This window comes from Crocodylus porosus, unplaced genomic scaffold, assembly GCF_001723895.1.
Source record: "Crocodylus porosus isolate Cpor-Errol unplaced genomic scaffold, CroPor_comp1, whole genome shotgun sequence".
In the NCBI taxonomy this organism is placed as follows: Eukaryota; Metazoa; Chordata; order Crocodylia; family Crocodylidae; genus Crocodylus; species Crocodylus porosus.
The window spans coordinates 54,079,968-54,101,934 of NW_017728949.1; the positions used below are offsets into that span (position 1 = coordinate 54,079,968).

The 21,967-nt window shown below is 47.9% G+C and overlaps 2 protein-coding genes across 8 annotated transcripts in view; both read left to right on the forward strand.

Annotated features, from left to right (window-relative positions):
• The first annotated feature begins 6 nt into the window (after positions 1 to 6).
• On the forward strand, positions 7 to 708 carry LOC109322514 (growth/differentiation factor 11-like). The gene has a single exon (XM_019553566.1). It carries the CDS (start codon positions 220 to 222, stop codon positions 706 to 708), a length of 489 nt encoding a protein of 162 aa, XP_019409111.1. The 5' UTR covers positions 7 to 219.
• A 46-nt stretch (positions 709 to 754) lies between these two features.
• Positions 755 to 21,967, forward strand: part of BIN1 (bridging integrator 1) — a 119,979-nt gene continuing 98,766 nt past the window's right edge. For 2 of the 7 annotated variants that reach the window (XM_019553699.1, XM_019553695.1), the window contains exon 1: positions 755 to 965. In XM_019553699.1, the coding sequence (XP_019409244.1) occupies positions 885 to 965 (81 nt within the window). In that variant the 5' untranslated portion in view covers positions 755 to 884. The remainder of the gene's footprint in view (positions 966 to 21,967) is intronic. The other 5 variants (XM_019553697.1, XM_019553698.1, XM_019553696.1 and 2 more) reach the window with 4 other exon arrangements.

Below are 21,967 nucleotides of genomic sequence, written 5' to 3' on the forward strand. Positions count from 1 at the left end.
CCGGGCGCGGTGACAAAGCGGCCGGCGGCCCCGCGCCGCGGTCCCCTTTGGTGACAGCCCTTTGCCAGCTCTTTTGTTGCGCCCGCAGCCAATCAAGGCTTTTTACGACACAGTGGAGTTGGGATATAAAACCGGGAGCCCTCCTGGCTCCGCTCTCCCCAGCCCGGCGGCGAGGCGAGGCGAGGCGGGGCCGGAGCCGGAGCTCGGCAGCTCCCGGCCATGTCGGCGCCGCGGGCCCCCGCGCTGCTCTGCCTGCTCGTGCTGTCCGTGGAGCTGTCCCGCGGGGAGCCCGAGCCGCAGCCCCCGGCCCAGCCCGAGGCGGAGCCGGCCTGCCCCGTCTGCCTCTGGCGCAAGCACAGCAAGGAGCTGCGGCTGGAGAGCATCAAGTCGCAGATCCTGAGCAAGCTCCGGCTCAAGGAGGCCCCCAACATCACCCGCGAGGTGGTCAACCAGCTCCTGCCCAAGGCGCCGCCGCTGCAGCAGCTGCTGGACCTGCACGACTTCCAGGGCGACGCCTTCCCGCACGAGGACTACGTGGAGGAGGACGAGTACCACGCCACCACCGAGACCGTCATCAGCATGGCCCAGCGCAGTAAGCACAGCACCGCCTTTGTTGCCGCGCCGCGGGGCATTGTCTCCCCGGGCCGGGCCGGCCCGGGGCCGCGGGGCGCAGGGGGCCGGGGTCGGGGCGGCGCGCGGCCCCTTTAAGGCGCTTCCTCGCCTTTGCTGCACTGTGTCTTTAAAAGGCTGTATCCAGCGCCGGGCCGGGCCGGCCCGGGAGGCGGCGATGGCCATTGTTTGCCTGCGGGTGTTTTTCCCCCTTCCTCCCGCTCCGGTTCCTTGCACCGCACAGTTATAAAAGCAAAAGCGGGGCCGGCGAAGACATGGCCGAGCTGGGCAAGGGGGTCACCGCGGGCAAGATCGCCAGCAACGTGCAGAAGAAGCTGACCCGGGCGCAGGAGAAGGTACCTGGCAGGGGCAGGGGGTCCCCGGGGTCTTCCCCCTCCCCGTGTATGGGGCGGTGGCCCGTGGCCCTGCGGCGGGCCCCGGGGTGTCGTGCAGCACAGCCCCTGGCTGCGGGACCCGGAGCCGGAGGATTAGAGGGTGACATCGCGCCCTTGCTCATCTTCTCCCGGGGCTTGGGCCTGCCCGCGTCCCCGCAGGCTGCTGGGGCTCATCTCCTGGCGTCCAGCTGCTGCTAAGGGGGAGGTTTTGAATCGTCTTTTTATTCCCCCCCCCATAATCCCGCTTGGTGCCAGGGCAACACGCAGCGGGCAGTGTGCGCGCTCCTCTGCTGCCCGCGCTGCGCCGGGATTATCTGACATGTTATGCGGCTTGCATCTCCAGCCTGCCGTCTGGGTTGGCAGGGATCGCTTGTCGAGGCAGTGTCATCGCTGTCTCTCCCGCGGCGCGGATCTGCCATGGCTGTTCCTAGGCCCCGGGAGTTATCTTTAGACCGGCTCTAATCTGGGAGACAGCGGGTCAGATTTAGCGGTGCCTGCACTATGTTCAGCCTGCTCTACTGGAGCAAAGTACGTGTGAAACGCTAGCAGGTGGACTGGTTATTTGAGCCCCCGGCGCCCACCGAGTTGCACTCGTCAAGTGAGTCTGGAGCTGGGCCCGTTGGTTTGCCCGCCCGGGTGAGGCTCGTCACGGTGCCGGGAACAGCGGTTGGATTCCCTGCTTTCTGCCCCAGACAAATGTCCTCCAGGCCTGGGGAGGTTACTTGATTCTTAACACCTAAATCTGTGGCCTTTTTGCCAAGAGGAATGTCAGCTTGGGCCAACTGGCAGGATGCTTCTCGCATGACTCCTCTCTAAACTCGCCACCGACTGAATTCATTCTGTATTAGCCATCAGATGGCAACCATATTTTTAGCCGGTCTCCGCGTGGGTGATTTCAGCGGATGACCTACAGGTGCAAGACTTGGTGCCAGCTCTTTGCTATGGTTAAAGGGGTGACCAAGAATAGAGATTGGCCTTTTATGTCTTTCCTCCACCTCGGACCCGAATATACAGACAGCACTATCCTGGGGCGACAGCTCTGCAGATTCGTCCTGAAAGTTTAGCTAGCCCAGGCTCAGATTTTTCTCGCCTCTTAATGGTGATAACTCGGGGTGGGAGGTACCATAGAAAGCTTAACTGAGCCTCTGGTGTAATGGCAGGATAGGGGACGATAAATATATATAGTGTCAAAATGCCTGATTGCTGCCTCGAAGGAAAAAGAAACCAGCATGTTTTTACAAAAAATAGTAACAGAAACTCAACAACGAAAGAACTAAACTCCAAATGCAAACGCAATGAGAGCGGTAGAGAGGTAACATCTGCTGGGCTGTGCACGAAGTAGACAGGCTTTATAATGTGGTGCATCCTGTAGCTGGCTTGGTCCAACCTCTTCGATGGAGACTGTCTTGTTATGGAAAAGGAGACTGCCTCGTCCTTTTCTCTGGAGGAATGGCTTACAGAAGTGAGCGACCCCATTCAGTTAGAAAACGGGGAAGAAACCTACAGGGATACTGCTGTAGTTGCAGCATTTCTTTAGCTCTATATATACAGCACAGTAATGTGGGAAAGCCAAGTTAGTGGTTTTTATGCTACAAGCCTGATAAACTGATGGACTCTATTCATTGACTCCTTTCAAATAATATACCTCGCTGAGTGTCCGATGAGAGCGTGCAGGGCCACTTTGTGCCCTGAAATAAGAATTGGGTCATTTTAAAGCCAGAGGGTGAGCAAAAGTTTGCTGAGGCTAACTTGTGTACACAGCCACCCAAACATAAAACAAAAATTAGGGTTGGGCATCTGACCCGTCAAATACAGTTCAGTTATTTGACCGGTCAAATATTGGTTAAAAATTGTAGAAAAAATTGCCAGTAGGTCCAAGTAATACACAGGAAAAGGACAATTTTTCCATTAAGAAATATGTCAACAATAAAAAATCCTATTTCTGTAAAAAAACAAAAAAACCCAACCCCCCCCCCCCCAAAATCAATGTAGTTGTTTTTGTAAAATTGCTATAATCTTTGGCCGGTTAAAAAATAGGCGGTCAATTGACTGGCTAATTGACAATATTTAACCAGCCCCTTGTCAACCCTAAAAAATTATCCTAAATGGACGTGGCTTGGGATTTTGCTTTCCTTTCCTTTCAAGGTCTGTTTTCTGCTGCATAAACAAGTTGACGGTGTCTCTGTTAAGCATCCTCTTCAGGTTTTGTATTTACAATAAGGATTCCTCTCTTCAGAATGATTTTTTTTTTCCCTCTTTTTTTTTTTTTCCCCTCCTTCAGCCTCAGTTCCTAGACTTTATGATCTCAGCAATTTTCTTCATGGTGAATTTGAGCCTTGTATTGAACAAAGAATGATATCTTGTTCTTGAGGACAGAATTCACACTGGGACACTGTACACATCCCCTTGTGAGATGGCTATTATGTATAGTACGAAAGATGTCCCTTCAGATGGGGGGTTTGTATCTACTTATTGTCAAAGCTGTTGGTTTATTTCTGGAAGATGCTTTCTTAGGTCAGTTGGAAATAGCCAACCATCTTGTTGCACGTGTGATTTAGGAATGGGACGTGAAACCTCCCTCTCACTCAGTGATTCAAATTCATCTGGGAATTATAGTGAATAAAAACCATTTCCATCTGCTTTTTCATTAGTCTGCAAACAGTGAATCTCATGTGTCAGCCTGGTTACTGGTGGACAGGTATCCACATGGCAAAAACGACCATTAAATCACTCCCTTCTTTGCAGTCTTAACTGGGAAACTAGTGATTAACAGGCCTTAGAGCTAGTCGTAGTACAGTGTTTTTGTTGGTAGGACTCCAGTTTTGCTGCAAGACTGGGCTTGTCTACATGTGGCCCTTTTAAGTGGGATTAATCTGAAATTGCCATTTTTAAGGCTCATTGGGGCACGTATTCACGCGTGCATGCCCTTAATGCAACTTAACATTGTGATTTTTAGGCTAATCCCACCTAAATTTGATACCTGCTTAAAGCAAGTACCAAATTTAGGCTGGCATAGCTAAGTCTCATTAGCCCACATGTAGACGCTTAGTGTGCATTAATGTGGCGTGCATCAATGGATGCACACCATGTTAATGCACATTAGTGCGGCTATGCGTGGTCTAATGCGACTTGGTTATGCCAGCCTAACTTTGGTGTGCCTTAATGCGCCCCTAAATCTCTGCCTTAAAGGCGCGTTAAGTTTACATGTGTAGTTACACGTGCCTAGACGCACCTTGTGAGTATGTTCACACTCATACTACTTCTTGTACGTGCACACTTGGCTCTGCCTGCACAGTTATACCACCTCTGCTAGGCAGAGTAAGGCTGGTGCCCTCCAGCAGCTGGCAGACCTTCCGTATCGGCATGCTTGTGCCTTTTGCCAGCTGCCAGGGCTCCTTCAGCCGGTAGTGTCAGGGTGTACCTTGTACTCTGGTGGCACAACAGCTGAGCAGAGCCACACACAGCTACCAGAAGCGCTTGACTGCTCACTGGTCTTGGATGCGCAGAGCTTTTGGCAGCCGAGCGAGCTGTATCTGCAGGCTATGAGCTACTTCTCAACTATTGAAGTGGTCCTTTGTAGCTAAGTGTGAGGCATCTTGGGGTTACAGGTGTGGGAGAAGTGTTTATTGCTACTATCCATCTTGAAAATAACTGAAGGATCTTCCATTTTTGAGATTTGAAATACTGTACCTTTCATGGATTTTTCTCAGTTTACTTTGAAGGAAGCTGTTGTCCCGTGAACGTTATGCAAGTTTAAGAAGCAGCCTAGTGCTTGTGTACTTATGTCATGGAATAAGCACACTACAATCTATTTTTCTTTCTTCTTTTAGCCTATAATAATCTAGTGGCTCAACTAGGGTTTAAATATTTCCGTTCTCTATTCAACGAGGTCACTTTTTATGGCACTTTTTTTTAAAATGCCATTTTATGTTCTGATTTGTGGGATCCTAACTTTGTCCCAGGCATTTGCTGTTTATTGACCATTGGTCTGCCTGAAGCCACAGATTCACTCAAATATTATTTTAAAAAAAAGTTTGAATGGTTTTAATGAATCATGGAGTTGCAGCTCTTCCAGGCTGAGGCTGAATTAAGGGCCACAAAAATGATGACCAGCTCCTTGTTGCTCAGCTGGTCATAACTGGACAGGTCACACAGACAACTGGCTTAGTCCTAACTGCACTGGCTGGTGAGAGCAGGGTATTAGAAATGATATTTGCTGTGGAGAGTAGTTTGGGATTTAAGATGTCTGGAGGTAAGCTGACAGGGTGAGGAGAGAAACAGTGTGGTGCATTCAAGGGATACAAAATGAAGAGGTTTTGCTTCTTCATAGGAGGGGTAATAGGTTATTTTCTTCCTTGCTGTCCCAGCTGTGTGGGTGTGGATGATCTGGGGGACTTGGTGATCTAACAAAAACATAAGCCCCTTTTTACTCTCTGTTCATATATTACATGAAAAGACCTCTGCATCCAGATCAATCTTTCGTATCTTCACGGGAAAGCATTCTTCTAGAGTTACGACATAACATAGGGTGCACTCATCTGGTTTAAGCTGACACGCCAACGCCCACTCTATCTTTTCTCTCCTGTCTCCAGTCCCAGTCTAAAGAAGATAAAACCTGGAGGCATTCCTCCTAGGTCCAGCTGAGTTTCAGTCATGATTTATACTGTGCAAGGAGGGAGTAGTTTAGGCCACAGGACTGGAGGGCAGGATTCTGCCACTGACTTGCTGTGTTACCTCGGGCACATTACTTCAACTCACCCCCCCCCCCCCCCATGTAAACTGGGGGTCATTTCATACATCCATTTCTGTGCAGATTCTGTGATGTCCTAAAAATAAAATGTTCTGGAAGAGCAAAGGGTTGTCTCTCAGTTCCTCATGGGCTTTACATACTAAGTACCCCTCAAATGGATTTTCAGTGGACATAAAAGACCTGGGGAATGGATGGTCAGTGCTGAGGGGCAGTGCTGAGGGTCTCGGGCAATGTGGGCCCTGTTAGGTGAAGTTAGTGCAAGTCGTCCAGTGTGTAGAAGGAGGAGGGAAGGGCCCATGCATTAGTCACTGCCCAGGTCTTTCATGAGTCTCGTGTTGGCTCTGCCCAGGGGTTGGAGGTTGGCTTGGGAGGAGAGGAAGAAAACAGAAAACAAGAATTAGAAGAGAATTATGATGCAACTAATCCTGCTCAAGGAGGTCCTGCACCTTCCCTTGGATCTCGAACTCTGTTCCTGCCCTTTCTTTAGAGGGGGATGTTGCTGTGTGGGAAGGATTTAGCAGACGGGCAGGCCTTGCATTTTGGTCATACTTGGGCTCTGACTGCTCCCTTCTGGGATGGCCCATGGGTGGGACCCAACAGCTGAGGACTCCCTGGGTAAGACACTTGCCCATTCAGCTCAATGGGACTATTACCCCCGCCTTGAGTGGGGTCACAATTTTGCGCCCTGTTCCACAGCACCAAGCAAGCCCAAGCCAGTTGTCTTCATCTCCAAAGTCCCCTTTGAGCATTGCTGTCTGTGGCCAGCCTCTGAGCCACCCGGGTCTTACCCCACCGAGGACACTGGAGACGAGTCCCCAGGCCCAGATCTGCTTGGTATTTTGGTACCCAACTTTCAGTGGGAACCGGGACCTTGTGGGTGTGGGCCCAAGTCTTTTTAATGTGTGGGACCAGTGGCTTTTTAGTGGAGAGGAAAGGTCTGAAGGATTAGGCCTCCCTATTCTGTTAAACATGGTGGGGCTCATCTTTATTTTGCCAGAGATTCCTTCTGGTTGTTCAGAGCCTTTCATTCCTGCTTTTGCTTGGCATCCTCGTAGGGCCAGGCTGCAAGCCCTCTGCATAATGTCCGGCAGAGGCTCTTTTTGGGGCAGTGATCTCTCTCAGAGCTTCTTTGCCTGTCGTTCTGCGATCCAGTCCTTATGCCTTCAGCAGCCATGATCTGGGACTGCTGAAAACAGATCACTTTGGAGTTAATGCATTTTCCTGTAAGAAATGCAAAGCCTTGGGCCTCTTTCTGGTGCAGCTGGCACTCTTGCTCCATGATGTAATTTGACTGTTCTAGCGAGTCCTCTCTGAAGCTGTGCCTTGGGGGCTGGAGGGGTCAGAGGTTTGCACGGCCTGAGGTAGTACTTGCAAGAGAAGCGTTGATGGAAGAGTGGATCTGGATTTGGATTTACAATCGCCCCATAGTGGGTGGTATTCTCACAAAAGTGCAGTTGAGCATTATTATTATTACTCTTTTTTGTCCCTTCCTCCTTTGAGTCGCCCTAATTGTTTAATAGAGTAAAACCGTGTCATTTAATTTTTTTTCCAGCACCAGAGGCTGCACAGCCCTTTGCAGACAAATAAGCCCACGATGGGTAGATTTGTACCTTTTAGACTACATTCGAGAGAGAGAGCGTAAGCTTTTGTGAGCCGAAGCTCGCGTCATCAGTTGCGGTGAAAGGGCGTGAGGAGGGACATGATGACTGAAGTGAGCTCAGGCAAGCTTACGCTGCAGATCTCTGATTTAGTCAGCCTAGAAGGTGCAAATTACCCTGTCTTCTGTCTGATTTAAGACTTAAATACCTCTCCGCTCGGATAAGACCAAGTCATTACCCTGAGGTGTTTTACTGTCTGGCTGGGTCAGGATCCCAAGTCAAATGATGCTGGTAACAAATCCCATTCTCTTTTCCCCCCTTATCGTTGCTCCCATCCTACAGCAGATCTCAGGTTTGCTTTGTGTGGACTCGACTTTGTCTTGGAGCTGCCACAGATTTTCGTGGAGGGAAGATGAAGGCTTAATGGGCTGATATGTGAATATGTATTTTCTCTTCCAGACATCTCCCCAGCTCCATCCCAGGGTGTGAGCTTTGCCGTTTCACGTGGGCTGTCTTGATAAAACATACTTGCCATATAAAGCCACAGACCTTGTCTGTGCGCACCTGATCCCACGGCGTCTACAGAGCACCTGTGGGTGTGGGGTACTCCCAAGTTACGCCAGCAAAGCCAGTGACAACCAGACTTTGCTTCTACCAAGTGCGTTGGCAGCTCACTGGTATCCTCAAGTGCGTGTGATTTGTAGCCGTAGAGGAGGTTGCAGCCCCCTTCTTCAGGGAGGTGCGGCTGATGGCCCCCGCGTACGGTGCACCCTGTCGATACCGCTCATGCTGGGAGCTCTGGCCCTGCCACTTTCTCGCAGGAAGTTGATGCAACTGTGAGATGCATTTCGCCAGTGGGCTATGCATTATCTCCCCTAGGACAAACTGGCCTTTTCTACACATGCGATGACAAGAACAAGAATTAAATTGATCGCTGATGGTTTCAGACCCTGCCCACACAAGGTGCTTGAGTCCCTGGACCGTTCAGTGATGTCTGCAGTTGATGGCAGTGCTGCAATGAGCAGTTTGCTTTTTGACCTTCTGTCTCGGGGATGGTTTATTTGCCACATTGGGCTTGCTAAGGAATAATCTGAGCATTTCAAATTGGGAGATGAAGGGGAAATTATAATAGTCTTATGTTATTGGCTGCTGATCTACGAGGAACTGAAATTTGGGTTTGTTTTCTTTTGTTGTTGGGGTTTTTTTTTTTTAATGGCATTCTTGGGAAGAAGAAGGTGATCCACTTTGCACTGGAAATTCTGGAAGTAGAGTTGCATTTAAATAAAACATTCTGGGCCATAAGCAAAATCCTCTGCAGAAAAATGTGAGTTTCTGGCATTAGAGACTAGATAAATGTAATCCCTGACATGAGATGATGTTTGGACTTCAGGAAGCTCAGGCCAGCACTCTGTATTTTGGCTACCTTTGGAAAATGTTTCAACCTCTTAGACATTCATAAATTGGCTGCTGTTTTGGGAGGAATTCAGTCCCTCTGTTTCTAGCCAGGATCTATAAATAGTTTAGTACACAGTGGCCACATCTACACGAGATGTTTACTGTGGAGCTGACTAATTAACTCTGCTATAAAGCATCGCTGTCTACACGTGTGCCCCTATTAGGGCACAATAAAATAATACACACCGCCGTAGGCTAGTACCGCCCGACACAAGTACTATTCTACGGCAGTGTTTTTTAGCGTACCCCAATTCACGCGTAGTTGGTGACCAGGGCTGGCAAGGGGGCACAAGGGTGCTTCAGTGTGGCAGCTGCCTGCTAGGTTGGCTCCACACTGCAGCACCCGCGTGCCCCTGCCAGCCCCTCCGCAGCACGTTGAGCCGGGTGAGAGCAGCCCCAGGCTGACCCCCTAGGCCCTCTGCCGCTGGGTCTGCTCCGCCCCGACTCGATATGCTGTGGTCCCGGGCACATGTGCAAACGTGGTGCCCGGGAGCGATAAACTCTGGCGTGAATTGCGTTGGAGTTTATTCAGCCTCATTAATTGCATGTGCAGCTGTGTCCAGTAAATAGGAAGATGACTCTAGGGTCAGCAAGGAGCAAGCCAAACTTTTTGCCTTTTACAATGAGGAGTTTAATATTGAGTTGCATGGTTGCTTACGTGAGCAGATGAGGCGCTTTGGAAGTGTATTCACTTAACCTGCACATACACTTACTTGATTTGAATGCACTGTTATGGTAAATGTCCACTCACAATCACAGTAAAGCGTGTGTGTACATTTAAAGGCTTCAATCATTGGAAAATCTTGGGAAAGTTTTTAATTGGGAGAAGATCTGGCGGTAACACAAAAAACCCAGGTCAAAGAAAAATGCATTTTACGTAGAATCCCTTTTGCCTCTTTTGTATAAACTGTTTTTGCCACTGCAATATGCATCATGCAGATAAGGCCTGAGAGCCAGCCAGGGTCACTCTGGAGAAGGGAGAGCTGCAGGAAGGAGGTGTGGGGTGTGTGTGCACACACAAGTGCACATGTGTACTGCAGAAGCCCTGTATAACTCTGCATTAATTAAGGTCTGTGGACTCTTTTTTCCAGGAGAGCTTCTGCTCAAGTCTTTGACCTGTGGTTTATCTGCTTAATTGGCTTTCACATAATCTTTCCTGCTTTGGCTTCACTTCTATGCATTTGCATGAACGGCTCCCGAGTTCAGATAGTTTTTACCTCTCTTTTTAGAAGGACGGAGAAGTCTAGGTGGCAGCTGTTCCATATGGGCTGGAGGGCAGGGCAGAGAGCACTAAGCGTTTTACCCTTTCAGAGTAAAGCATTACTCAGGAGTGACCAATCCAGTAGTAAACGTGTGCCTTGCTCACTTGATCGTGCACTGGTAAGAAATAAAAGCAGACTCCAGTGCTATTTGGAAATGTTTGCTTTTTCAGCAAAGGGAAATGATTACCTGCTCTGAAATGATTCATTAACTAGGTCATTCTTGATCAAGCATTTTTTTTTTTAGGGTTTATTTTTTTTTTTTTTTTTTTTTTTTAAGTAAAAGAGTAACACAGAATTGAAACAACTAACCCAGCATATTTTCAGCAGAAGTGTTACCTTGTGATGAGGCCTGGAGTCCTGCAGGACTGCTGGAGAAAGATGGGGACTGAATCCAAAGGTTTGCACTTGTTCTTTCAGGCTCTCTCTCCTTCCTTCCATTTAATTAGTAACATAGGGCAGGGTTTTATTCAGTTGCTCTGGCAAAGAACTGCATAAGGATGGGTAGTTTAGGGATCCCTTGCCTGATTTCTTCTGTACCTACTCTTCTGCTGATCTACAGGCTGCTATTCTTCATTTTTTTTTCCCTGGGGGGGTGACTTGAGTTTTAATAAGCTCAAGCTCTAGTAGAAAAAGGTCATGTCTACACGTGCAGTTAATATGGTTGAATATACTCTGGCTCAATTTGAGCTGGAGTAAATTAATCCTGATATCACCATCTTCACGTGTGTTTTAGCACAGTAATTTACTGTACTGCCAGATACCACTTGTATTTGATGGGATTTTCCAGTAGCCTAGTAAATTAGTCTACTGCAGCCCTAATTGCTGTGCACATGTAGATGGTGACACTTTACTGTGCAGCAAGTTAGTCTACTGCACAGTAAACTATCTTGTGTAGATGTGCTCACAAAGTAGGTGCGTCTATACGTGCGTTTTAATGCACTTTTGCCTATTTAAATGTGCATTAAAACATCACTCAAAAACCCATGCTATTTAGCTAACACGAATTTAAAATAGGCTAATGCACATCAATCATCACTTAAAATCATGCCCTTTAGCTGATGTGCATTAAGACAGGCTAATGTGCATTTTTCTAGTACCTCACAAGGGAGGGCATTTTTACATGTGCTCCAGGAGGCGTGGGGAGCACTTTAATTAGCAAGCCAAGCCAATTAAAAGTGCCCAAGCATCATGTGTATCAGTGTTTCCCACGCTGAAATATGGCAGCAGGGGCTCTGAATTAAAGCTCATCAAATGAGCCTTAGGTCAAAGTACCCTGCTGCCATTTTTCAGCACAGGGGCACTGATGCACGTGATGCTAGAGTCTGCTGGAGCACATTAATTTCCGTGCTCTGCTCCAACACGCTGGAAATCCGGTATGTTGGAGCCAACTCCCTGCACGTCTATAGGAGCCTGGAGGTACTAGATTTAACTAAAGCACGTTAATGCACGTGTAGATGTGCCTAGTGACTTGGAAATACCTCACTGAGTTGCTCACATCTCTCTGCTGCATGTGTAGATCACTGCCAGCAGGTCACCTATCTGTGTCCTTATATTGCCATATGGCACTGAATAGGGTTGACAGCAATACTGTTCTTTCTGTAAAAATGAACCTTAACATTCAAAGACTATACCCTAAAATCCTCTAGACGCAATTCGTTGGCAGAGCTGCGTTCCCCAAAGCAGACTCATGTTCGTGCATGGGGGTGGGGGTCTGTGCAGTTCTTCTTTCCTACACCCCATTTCTACACCATCCACAGGAGTTAGAGGTTACTCCTAGCGTAAGCTGGAGCGAAAGGAAGGATAACTGGGTCCTGTGCTTCAGACTTAAATGCGAAGTTCTTGACTTGGAACAAAGGATTCAGAAAGTGGTGCAGTGACATTGAAGCCTAAAAGGAAACAAAATTTGAGAGAAGCTTTGATGTGGCTTGGTTAGGACTTCAGGATCCGGGCTTACATGGCTGGCTTTCACTGCATAACACGGTGGTTGTTGCACTCCAGCTCAAACCTATGCTCTGGGCGCTGTCCTTCTTTCTTCTTGGGTCTCCCCAGACCTGCCCTGCAGCATTGCCGCAACGCTTGTGTTCTCAGCACCTCCTGCTTCACACCTGCCCTGCAGCAAATGGGTCCTGGTCCCACAGCTTCTTCACACCCAAACTCAAGGGCTGCCGTGCAGCTTAACTGGGATTTCCCGTGGCTTCCCAGCTTCCTGGTTTTCTTTGTTCCCCAGCAATGCACGAGAGGAGCTCTCCAGCTCAGACCCATCTTTGAATTCATGCTTCCTTTTTAATTTTCACTTGATTGGGGTGCTTTAGTTTTGCATTCGTCTGCATCAGAATAAAAATAGTTCTTGCAGATGGGTCAGCATTTATATGGCACCTCACAGGGCAGGAGGAGGAGAAGAGATGAGAAGGGGGATTTGTACAACTGGCTCTATTTATGTTGTCTGTCCCCTTTACTAGTGTTACAGCCAGCTATAGATAGGGTTTAACTAAGCCATGGTAAATGCCCGTCCAGATAACATGGATGTAAGTTGTTGTGAAGTCCCCTTGCCTAGAATGTGACATTGATGCAAAGCCAATTAAGCCATGCCTTTTTGGCTCAATTGGTTACACTGTTACTAAGTAGCTAAAGCCCTGATCCAGAGACAAGTGTCTACAGTTTTTTTTTAATCTCTAATTTAATGATCTGTTCAAGGCTGAGATGAGATGAGCAGAATTCCTCATGCAAATTTACGTAATTTCTTGGAGATCTTTTCAGGTTGTCCAAGTGTGGACTTTTTTTTTCCAAGCATAATACTAGGTGATGAGTCCGTCGTTTCCTCTCTCTCCAGGATGCCACTTCTTCATAGATTCAGAGCTGGATTTTTTTTTTAAATTAGGCACATACAATGATATGCTGGTGTGGGCAATTATTTTGGCTGGAGGGCTGCTTAATGAGTTTTGGTGAGCTGTCGAGGGCTGCAAGGGTTGCCTCGCCTCCTGGTTGCTATCTTGGGACCGGAAGTCCTGCGCTAACCTTTTCTACCTGAAGTCCCTCCCTGTGCTCCGGAAAGACAGCTTTGGGGAGGGGGTAGGAGGGAGTTGCCATCTTGGAACTGGGAAGAAAAAAACTTGTACTAAAAAAAGCAAATATTAGTATACCATATTTTAATTTTATTTAAAAAAAAAAATTTGTCCTGATTTATGTGCGTTTGCATAGTGTATATAGAGGTAATTGCATAATAGCTCAAATAGTCTTATTCTTGTATATTGTGTGTTTGTGGGGGAGGAGGAGCTATCTGTGGTTGGAGAGCGGGTTGGAGTATTTGGGGGTGGTATGTGGGGTGTGAGTGTGGGGGTATATGTGGGAGGGTATGAGTGTTTGTATGGTGGGGTGGGAGGTGTAAGGGGGTGTAGGGGGTATGGGGGGGGTGGGGTGTGTGGGATGTGTGTAATGGAGGGGTCCTCGGAGTGTGCATGTCCCCAGAGCTGCATGTGGTGGCAGCGAGTGGGACCAGCCCCACCTGGCCCCACAGTGCGCTGCTTCCACATGCCCTCCCAAGTCTCCGGCTGCCAGCCTGACCCACCCCCATAGCACACGGCTCCCTGTGCTGCTGGCCCCCTTACTCCCAGTGGGACTCCCCGGCCCGCCTCAATTTCCACTCTCCCAGGGAAACAGGTATGAGGTCGCCAGGCAAAAGCCTTTGCCGGGAAGAAGTTTCTTGTCTCTGGCACCCTCGACCTTGGGGCTGGGGTGGGGGGTGGTTGCAACCAGAGCTGCACCCCCTGCACGGAGGTGCCGACTTTCAGAGGGGCAGACGAGGGCCCGGGCCTGTGATAATTCTTCTGGCTTATGGAGGGGCCCCGTGGATGGAATCACCTGGCCAGCAAAACTTTGGTTTGCATCCTTAAATTTCTTGGTCTTTGTGGATTTTGAGATCAAGCTGTCATCTTCTTTTGAGTCTGATTTTAAACTGCCTCCTTAATGTATAGTTGTATAATTCATCACGGGTGTCAAACTCATTTGGCCCCCACATTGGATCTAGACTGTGGGGCTCGTTGGGGGCTAGATCTGGATGTGGCAGTGGGACAAAGTGTCAAGGACCATGGGTGGTTAGCACGACCATTGCTCACCCCCTGCCACTGAAACTCCTCGCCAACAGGGCTCTGTACCCCAGGCTGCAACAGCAGGCCCTGGCCCCAAATGCCCAGCTGTGCAGGGACCCCGGCAGGCGAGGTGGCATGTCTGCACCGGCTGGGGCTGGCCCGTGAGCCATATGGTTGACACGACTGCATTAGATGATCCGAGCTAAAACAACATTGTGAATAACTTGTGTGCTTTGCCAAGGCTTTGGTTTGGGGCATTTTCTGCCTCAGGTGGAAGAACGGGCACCGACTCTTTCTGGTAGCATGGCGACTGCCTCGCTGCGCACGAGCGGCCAGCACTGCAGGATCTAGCAACATGGTCTTAAATGGAAAAAATAGTTCCTGTTTTCCTCTTAAATTGTTTAAATCTTTCAGACAAAATTAAAAACAACGTACGATAGCTTTTTGGCATGCAGAACAAGGATTTAATATGTTTGCCCACAAAGCAAGGATCTAATTTGTTTTCCCAATATATTTACTCAAAACAAGACAAGAGCATATATTTACACAGCAAAATCTGCCACCAGTGCATTCAGCTTGTATTTAGGAGACTTTGATTGATTAGTTAAAAAAAAATCTAGGTAGAGATAGCTTTCTGTGTGTGTGTGTGTGTGTGTGTATGTATGTACATACATGTGTGTGTGTGTATGTATATATAAATAAAATAGAGACCTATATAGATATATGTGGAGAGGAAATGGAAGCATAATAATAATGGTAGAAATTCAAAAGTGCATGGTTTCTATTTTATTCAGTTGAGCAAACGGTGGCATTTTTTGCATGTGGTGTGAACTGAGGTGCAGGCTGTGGTCAGACATTGCTGACATCATTCAGGACAAGCCTAATGCAGACAGACCTGAAGAGACGGTGCACATGCAAGCATTGTTAGATTAAACCTGAACTAGTGCTTTGGGAGGGAAAGTCTCCCCTTGGCAGTCAGTGGACCTGGGGACCTGCTGTGTTGACGGCCATCGGGGATGACAGCGGACAGCGCAGTAGCGGTGAGTGGTGTTCCCGTGTCGCTACTGAAAACTGAGCGACGTAGACCAAAGTGTCGGGGGGCGGGGAACAAATCTTTTTACCCTATGTAACTGGGGAGTGGTATTGTGGAATACCAGGTTCTGTTTTGATATTGCAGTTTTAAAAACAAGAAGGATTTGAGGACAAGGAAGCAACTAAAGGGCTGAGGAGGCTATTGGGGGACTAGACCTGAATAGGCTGTGTCTTCAGGTTGGCCTCCTTGAGCTGCACCCAAAATCCTGCATTTCCATTTGTAAATTGGGGCCCATGCCCAGTTGCACATGCTGGTAGGAATTTATATGTGGTTTCAGTGGCCAGAAACAATGCTAGGCTTCTTAAGCCACTGTGAAAAAGAGGAGTTCGTATAGCTAGCGTCCCAGTATCACACAGCAAATGTAGTGCTCATCTGTGTGAGCAAAGAATCCAGCAATCTTGTAAGTCTTGCATATGAGGCATGTATGCTGGCTGTGCTGTGTACTTCCTCCATTTTTCATTTTTTGGATTGCTTGAGAAACCATCAGCGCTCTAAATACTGGCTGAAAGCCCTATAGGCCTGAATTTTAAAACCAACATCTGCTCCCAGGCTGTGGACTGTAACCTCTAGACTGCTGATAACATCACTTATATTCATGGATAGGCTCTTTTGCTGTGCTACCTGTATTATGTCTCCTTCCTTTACTGCCTTGAATATATATTGCTATTGCAGGGCAGTTGCAGCCGTGGTCAGCATATGACTGGTGTGTGGCTTCATCTTTAAAAGTTATGTGTCAGGTGTCTACTTCATTCTGTTGAAAAACCACATCCTTCACTTACCCCACAGTCAGTCAGCCTGCGTATTTGAGCCGGAATAACCAAGGGACTTTCGGTTTCATTGAATCATTAAAATGCCAGTAGCAGAGGCATTTGTAACTCTGTTGTAACTCTTTGGACTTTCTCCAAGTCATTGTAGGACTGTAGACAACGCTGTCCCAGAAGGTGTGAACCGCTCCGTGAAATCGGGTATTGCAAACTTGGATGCAATGTGTCGAGGATTTTAGTTTTCTTCCTGACCCGCCGTGAGTGCTAAGCTGCTGGCTGCTCAATGCAGCTCTGTTTGGCAGACAAAAAGAAATTATTTCCACATTCTCACCTATGGAGCTCGTTGGTAAATTGATTGCCGTAGCTACTAGGAAAAAATATATAGGGGAGAAGACTGAACTCTGGCTGCCGTTTCTTCACTGACCTCAGTCACTTCATGTTTCTATGTCTTGCCATTTTCTGTAAGTATCAGGAGATGTTTGGGATTCGGTTTCCTTCAAGCCCCAGCTCATGGAGCCACGTGATTGCATGAGAACTCAGCTTTCACTAAGACAAATTGGACAGGTTTCCTGATTTTTATAGTTGCAGAGGAAAGCATGGGGTTGTACCTCCTAAAAGCTGAAAACCCGGAAGGAAAATGAAAAGATCATGAGATTTATTATTGTTGTTGTTATAATTGTTATTATATTATTTATTATTATATTATAAGTGTTATGTTTTTTAAGTAAAAATATTTTGATTTGAAGCCTATCTCATGATTTTTGAACATCCAGGGTCAGAAATAATGTAAATTCCACTCTAGCTACTGATGAGGATACTCCGTCAGTCATATAAGGACAGTTAATGCCTGTGTTTTTTTTTTTTTTGCTTTATTGAATATATAAATATTAAAATTATTTTTATGGGTCAGATAAATGTATTTATATTTCCTGTTGGTTTTTCTGACATCTACAGTAAATCGGGAAATAAGAGGTGATGGAATTGGAAGCTGCTTTTTAACTAAGTGTAAAAAGCCCTGGTGGCTCTAATTTTCAGATTAAATATGGAGGGCAGCAAGCTCTTCCTTAATCCTGTATGTGTAGCTGGTGTGTCCTAGGTTTGAAAGACTGGGATGAAGACAGTGGCACTCTTTGTTTTCCATTAGTGTGTATAAAAGTACCAGTTTAGCAACTGGAGCAAGATGGGATAACTATTGAAAGAATCTCTTCTGGTCAAACTATTCAGGAGCCAAACACAGTAACTGTGTTTTCTCTTTGCTTTGCTGGTTTGTGCCTTATTGCAGGAGAAAGCCAAGTTACTGTGTCTCAAATTCTAATCTCCCTAGCCCCTTTGTGACTACTTGCCAATGAGCCAGACTCTCTGCATGTGCATTTTTTTTAGGATATATGATATTGGTATACAGTCCTACTGCCCATTCACGTTTGGTGGAGACATGTGATACCAGTTTGTCTGGGTCTAGCCCTTTTGGAGATGAGGCAAACCTCAGAAAGGACAAAGGTTGACTAAAATGGATAACCAGGGCACTTGGAACATTACCAGGCACCGTTTGGATGCTTTCCTCATCCAGTATCCAGAACTATTCATTTAGTTTGACACCTTGTGTGACTGTACACGTCATGGGGTTTAATCCTCATTACAAAATTAAATAGGTTTATAAAACCTACATTAAAGAGGTTATGAAACTCTAACAAAATTAAATAGGTTTATAAAATTTAAACGTTTATTTTGGAATGTCGTGTCAGTGTTTGCACATGCTGGGCTTTCGAACACGCGAACAGTCATGCTGTTGGAGTGCAAGAAAGGGCAAAAAACGTGACGTGTACAAACGCCCCTTCAGTTGAGCAGTATCAGATGAGATTAATAGCAACTACCAGAGAAGAGGAGGATAAAAATGGGAAACTGCGCAAACGTATTTTTGTTAGGCACTAGCAGTCCAAGACCCAAAAGGATCAAGCGTCCTTTTCCAGAGACATTACAGCCTGAATTGTGGGAATGGAGAAATACAGAAAGGGGCACAGAACAGAATAAGAACACAAGGGTTGGAAGTAAGGACTAGCACAGCTGACAGTGCTACCATGAAACCATGCTCTTTGTGCTCCATTGTTGTCCTGTTTTATCAGGTTGCTTCCATAAATGGGCTCTTCAGCACGCTAAGGCAGCTTTGTAATGGCGTTTTCCAGCTCCATTACCTGCGGGGTCACTCTGCCCTCTAACAGAGCTCCCAGTCAGCCAGAGTTGCTCTGTTCCATCCTGCTTAATGAACATTACTCTGGTGATGTTACTGAGACAATAGAGTAATGGCTGATGACAGATGGTGAGAGCTGTGGGTGGAGAGGCGAGTTTGGTTTGGCAGAGTGCCTCAGCAGAACTTTGCAGTCCCCTTTGGACAAAGCTGAACTAAATGTTAAGTACAACACATGGGATCATCCTTTCCAGAGAAGTTTGCAGAAGTGCAGAGCCAGAGGCTTATTCTACAGTAAAGAAAGGTCATTCAAACCGAGGTGACAGCTGTGATGGCAGGTTGTGTCTTGTAGGAAACTCAAGTGCAATAAAACATTTACAATAAAATAGGATATTGGAACAGAATCATAGAAAATGAGTGTTGGAAGAGACATCGGGGGGTCATGTCTAGTCCAACCCCCTGCCTAAAGCAAGACCAGCCCCAACTACATCATCCCAGCCAAGGCTTTATGTAGCTGGGTCTTCAAAACCTTCCAGGATGGAGACTCCACCACCTCTTTGGATAACCTGTTCCAGTGCTTCACCACCATCCTCGTGAGAGAGGTTTTCCTAATATCCAATCTCAACTTCCCTTGCTGCAGCTTGAGCCCATTGCTCCTTGTCCTGTCAACTGCCCCTGCTGAGAACAGTCCAGCTCCGTCCTCTTAGCAACCCCCCTGCAGGGAGTTGAAGGCTGCTCTTCAATCCCCCTCTTCTCTAGGTTGAGAGTCCTACAGTGAACTCCCAGACCCTTGCTCCCTAACCTCTGGGACGGCTCTGAGGAATCTTCATTTTCCAGTTCCATCCTCTTTCAGGGTTTAATAGTGTCAGGACGACGTGTTCCCCACCGGCAACCCCTGAACTCCTTCTGTGGAAGGGATAACTGTGTGTCTGTGGGCAGATCCAAGGGGGTGCGGCACACCACCCCTCAGACTATGGGAGCTGGGGATGAGGCATGGTTGGAGCTTGTGCACTAGTAGGGGAGACTGGGTAGCCAGGCAGGGAGCAGATGCACAAAGGGAGGGGAGGACCTGCTGGCCTCCTCTGCTGCCTTTAGCTAACAGACACCGGGGGAGCCCCAGAGCCGCTCTGCCCTGCTCCAGCTGCGGGGAGCAGCTGTGTGGCTCCTGGGCTTTGCCTGGAGCAACAGTGGTGGTGACACGGGATCCTCCTTCCTGCATGCCTGCTCCCTGCTGTTTCCCTCTTCCCTCTCCCCTTGCCCATGGGAGCAAGCACTGGAGGGAGGAGCTGCCTCTGTCCCCGGCAGAGCCCAGCACCCATGCAGCTGCTCGCTGCAACCCATGGCTGGAGCGGGGCTCTGGGGCTCCCCCCACGCCTGCAGCAGGGGGTGAGTTCCTCCTTCCGACACCTACTTTCTGGCCAGCGGGGAAGCAGGTTCAGGTGGGGGAAACCCATCCGCTGCCGCCACTGTCCTCTGCTGAGCCTGGCTCCCTGTACAGCTGCAGCACCTGGGTATATCCAGTTTATTTGTCTGATTGGCTGCATGGCCGTCTGAATTGGGAGTAACTGTGTACAGCTTGGTACAGCGGCAGGGGTGTCTCATTCAGGGGATATCAGGGGAAGCATCAAGCTGTGGGAAAGAGCAGTGTTTGGCCATGTTCAGAACTGTTTTCTGAGATATGGCTGGAAGCATCACGGGAGTGTGTTGGTACGTGAGAAGCAGACATAACTGGGGAAAATGGGCCCAGAGCTAGCAAGGGTACAGAAGGAAAGAGCTGAGATCACAATGGGAATCGTGTCTGTGTGGCCCCAGGTGAGCGGGAAGCTGGACATCCCAGGGAGTGTGCAGATGTACGTTCGCACTAACGCTTCTCTGGGGTCCCTGCTGAGACGAGCAACTGAAGCAGGGCAGAAAGGGGAGGCAGTGTGGAACTGGGATGAATGCATGCTAGACATCTGCCAGAAGCAAGGGCTTTTCATGTCTTTCCTGAGCACGCATTTGTGAGCATCCGGTTCTGCCCTTGACATGGCCTATGCATGCCCAGCTGGGTTGGCAGGGGTGGTGTACATGCATCTGGATATAACGTCAAAGCACAGAGCAAACATTTTAACCAATCCATTCTCACCCAGTAGTAGCAGCAGCAGCAGCAGTATCCCAGTCTTACAGATGGGGGAAATTTGAGGCATTTTTATCCTGCAATATTTTTCCTTTCAGTTGAGTTCATGTCTCATCAGGGGCTGGTCATTTTCTCCCATATAAAGCCCCTTAGTTACTTGTCTGCAAGGCAAACGAGCCAATTACCTATCACATTTGAGTTTCCCACTTAGCTTCCTTGGTCACATCATCTCCCTAACCTTCTCTTTGACCAAAAAGGACTGATTTGAGCCCAGAAACAAGAGGCAAAATGTTATCAGTGAGGGTGCCTGATCTGAAATCTAGATGGGATCTCAGTGATCCCCCTCTGGCCTTCTCTCTAAATCTATTTTTTGCAGAAGTCAGTGGGAAATATGGGCACTTGGCTTCCTGTCAGATGTGGGGAGGAGATCATTCGCACCCAAATACCAAATATGCATCCCATTTGGGGGGTTCCTGGTGCACCCTCTCTTTTCTCTAGGTGCTACAGCTTCTGCGGTGTGTCAGTCGTGAGGCCAGGCTTGGTGCTGTATGTTAACAGGCAGATCTTTGCCTCTAAGTTTATGTATCTTCCTCCCTTTGTGGTTGACTAGATGCTCGCTATTGTGAACAGGTTGCCCGTTGTGTTTCCCAGCTCTCCATATTTCTGTGGCCTCTTTCACATTGCCTGCGTCTTTAAAATTATCCGGAGAGCGTGTGGCGCTTGATTCCCAGCGCTGGCGGGTTGACGTGGGCGTGGTCATGAGTGCGGGGCACCAGGCACTTGCAATCACAATCTGAGAAAAGGAGGGTTGAAGGGACCTCGGGAGGTCACGTCTAATCCAACCCCCTTCTCCAAGCAGGACTTCTCCCAAACCTTCCTGGTTTCTTCCTTTCTTCTTTTTTTTTTCTCTAGCAAAAAGAGCATTTTGCAGACTTCTCTGGCATTGAGGCAGCCGCAAGCGTGTGGGAGGGAGAACCAAATGAGAACAGGGTTTGAGTGGGATGTGAGCGATGTGTCGGTTTGGGGCTGGTCTTCCACAAATGTCACCCAGCAAGTATTTATAGTGGCTTTAAAAAAAGAGGGAGAAAGTGTGAAGGTAAGAGGCTTTGGTACCCCCATCTAAATCAATTATTTAACTTTCATAACAACACTAAGCAAACAGAGGTAACTATAATAATCCATTGGATACTATCCATGTCGTCCTTAGGCAGACACACTGGCCTAAACAGCCCTTTATTCAACAAGTTCATTGTGTCACCCTGGCAAGAATGACCACTGGCGATAACACGCAATGACTTTGCAGGCTTGAAAATCTGAGGAAGTTGGCTGTAAATTGTATATTTTTTTCCTGGCAGTATGATGTGCTCTCTGGAGGGTGGAAATACTTGTTGAACAGTTTCTCCTACCTTTGCTGACTAGTTCTGCTGTTTCCTTACTCCCTTCCTTTGATTCTTTAAAAAATGCAAAAAAAAAGATTTAAAAAAAAAAAAATTGCAGCCTCTCTGTGTTTGTCTCAACTCCTTACGAACTCGGGGCGTCGGGGCCGTTGCAGCCATCCTGCAGTTGTGTAAACAGGTGGAAGTCGAGCGTGGTCTTGCTTTTCTTAAGGCAGATGTTCCATCACCAGCAGTCCCCCCTCTCTATTTGTCTGTAAAGCC

What these genes read in the sequence shown, in the direction of transcription:
- LOC109322514 (XM_019553566.1), top strand. Translation starts at nt 220, where the DNA reads ATGTCGGCGCCGCGGGCCCCCGCGCTGCTCTGCCTGCTCGTGCTGTCC.